The sequence below is a fragment of the Fukomys damarensis genome, unplaced genomic scaffold (genome assembly GCF_012274545.1).
Source record: "Fukomys damarensis isolate Sample0158 unplaced genomic scaffold, DMR_v1.0_HiC HiC_scaffold_16, whole genome shotgun sequence".
NCBI lineage: Eukaryota > Metazoa > Chordata > Mammalia > Rodentia > Bathyergidae > Fukomys > Fukomys damarensis.
In genome coordinates this window covers 38868673-38870874 of record NW_022900928.1, presented here as the reverse complement: position 1 = coordinate 38870874, position 2202 = coordinate 38868673, and the positions used below count along the sequence as shown (strand labels likewise).

General features: G+C 49.7%; 1 protein-coding gene across 2 annotated transcripts in view; it reads left to right on the top strand.

Moving 5' to 3' along the window:
• Positions 1-1410: 1410 nt before the first annotated feature.
• Positions 1411-2202, top strand: part of Me3 (malic enzyme 3) — a 199280-nt gene continuing 198488 nt past the window's right edge. Inside the window, exons 1-3 of one of the 2 annotated variants that reach the window (XM_033764266.1) lie at positions 1411-1734; positions 1922-1967; positions 2128-2201. In XM_033764266.1, the coding sequence (XP_033620157.1) occupies positions 1493-1734; positions 1922-1967; positions 2128-2201 (362 nt within the window). In that variant the 5' untranslated portion in view covers positions 1411-1492. The remainder of the gene's footprint in view (positions 1735-1921; positions 1968-2127; position 2202) is intronic. The other variant, XM_010633727.2, reaches the window with a different exon arrangement.

Genomic DNA, 2202 nt, shown 5'->3' with positions numbered 1-2202 from the left:
TCTGTTGTGGTTACAAAGATGTGATTACCTACCAGTTACCTTCCAAGATTGTGATGTTCACTGCAGACAATAAAAAGTCTAACTCAAATTGATTAAGAATAGAAAAATCCTTTGTAGGCTTATGCAAATATAGGAGTAACCCTGATTTCAGGCATTTAAACTGTACTGAAAGAGACTCCATAGACGGGGCCTGAAAATTTGTATTTTTGCCTTCACTTCTATCTGTCCATCAGGTAATTTTGAGTTTGCTTTAGAAAGCGTGGTTTTAATATAGGTCATCCATTTGCAAGTCAGGGATTTGATCAGAGAGAGGAGAGGCTGAAGGAGGTGATCATTCCTGAGGCAAAGAGCAAATCCTAAAGCCAGGCAAGAGCTGCCTTGATATAATACATTGTGCACTTCGATGTCTCAATGTCTCTCTGCACTTAGAACATGCCAGTGGGGTGAGTTTTGGAGGGGCATGAGAAGAGAACCATTCTACCTGCCTGGCAGTCAGCTTGAAGGTTACAAAAGAGGCTGCCACTTCCTTCAACAACTATTTATTATACAATTATATACAAGGCACTGAGCTAAGTGGTGACAATAAATGAATCACTGTGTGAAGAACCTCTCCTCATGCAGCTTATGTTCTAAGAGGAGGACAAACAATATACAGCAGGAAAGCAAACTAATTACTGACTGTGTCAAGTTCTGTGAGGGGAAGACCCCCTTCACTATAAACTGTGCAGGTGTTCAACATTGGTGGGAGTGGAGCAAAGCCCTTGAGTTGACCAATTAGTGGACATCTGAGATAGGAATGAGGCTGTTGTTTGGAAGACTGGAATATGAATGTTTCACATTAAAGCAATAAAAAGAGCAAAGGCCCTGAGGTGGAAGGAACTAAGTAGGATAGAGAAACGGGAAAGAGCAAGGGAGGCTAAGGCTCAATGTGGGGGAATGTGGAGTGAGAGCTTGAAAAAATTGGCGGGAGCCAGGCTATGGGATAACCAATAGGCTTCCATTTTATTCCACACACAATGAAATGTTTGCTTTAAAATGAATCCCCTGACGACTGTGTGGAGAAAGTACAAAATTAAATTTTGAGCTAGATGAACACCAAGGTCTAGGTCTGGCCCCAGCAACCCATGGTGGGCTACTATTAGGTTCCCTGGAGTCCTTTTAGTAACTGCTGAGTCTGTACCAGTGATGTCCAACAGCACGTTCTGCAGAGAGGGAAATATTCTATGTCTATGAACGTACAAATGGCTCTTGAACACTAGAACTGTGGATAATTTGACTAAAGAACTGGATTTTAATTTTATTCTATTTAATGCATTGAAATTTACACAGCTACATTCAACTAATGGCCATTATACTGTACCACACAAGGCAACTCTGGATGCTTGAGCATTTTTACTTGGAATCCGGCCGCCAGATCCTTCCCCCAAAGATGGCCCTGGAATAGGATACCTAGACCCTACCCGCTAACACCCTTCTGCTGTGCCAGGTCAGGATGGAGTCTCTGGGGACACTGTGCCTTCATCTTGTCATCAGGGTGGCACACGGTTGTGAGGGTCCCCACGCGCGTCCTCGGGAGGGGCTTAGACCTGCAAAGAAAGCTTTTGGGACCGCTCTTTCCAGCACGCACCAGCCCCGCAAGCTCACGGTCCAGCCATTGGCGGGAGAGGAACACAGCCCCGCAGCGCCTGGCCCCTCCTGCGGGACCGCTAGACACCAGCTTCTGGAACTGCGAAGGTGAGTTGATCAAGAAGGGAACCTAGGCAACCACCGAGCTGGATTGAGGGTACGCCCTCCCCACCCCTCATCCCTCACCCTCGCACCCACTCTGCGCAGTTGCTTCTGCCTCTCAGGATGGGGGCAGGGATGGCGCGGGCTGTGATCTACACCAGATCTGCTTTCTGCTCGCTTTCGCTTTTCCCAGGGCGCGGCGAGGAGGCCCGACACAAGGCACACTGAGAGCGGAGCAGGTGAACCTTGAGGAGGGGCGGAGACTGGCACCCTGAATCCTTGGGGAGCCCTTGTCCTCGCCCGGGGAACGCGTCCTCTAGCCAGGCCCAGTGCCCAGCTGGCGCTTGGGTCCTGGCTAGTTAGAAGGCGCCCCTGACCTTGGTCTCTCCCCGGTGTCAGGTCTGCGCAAGGACCATGGGTGCCGCGCTGGGAACAGGCGCGCGGCTGGCTCCCGTGGCCGGCAGGGCCTGCGGC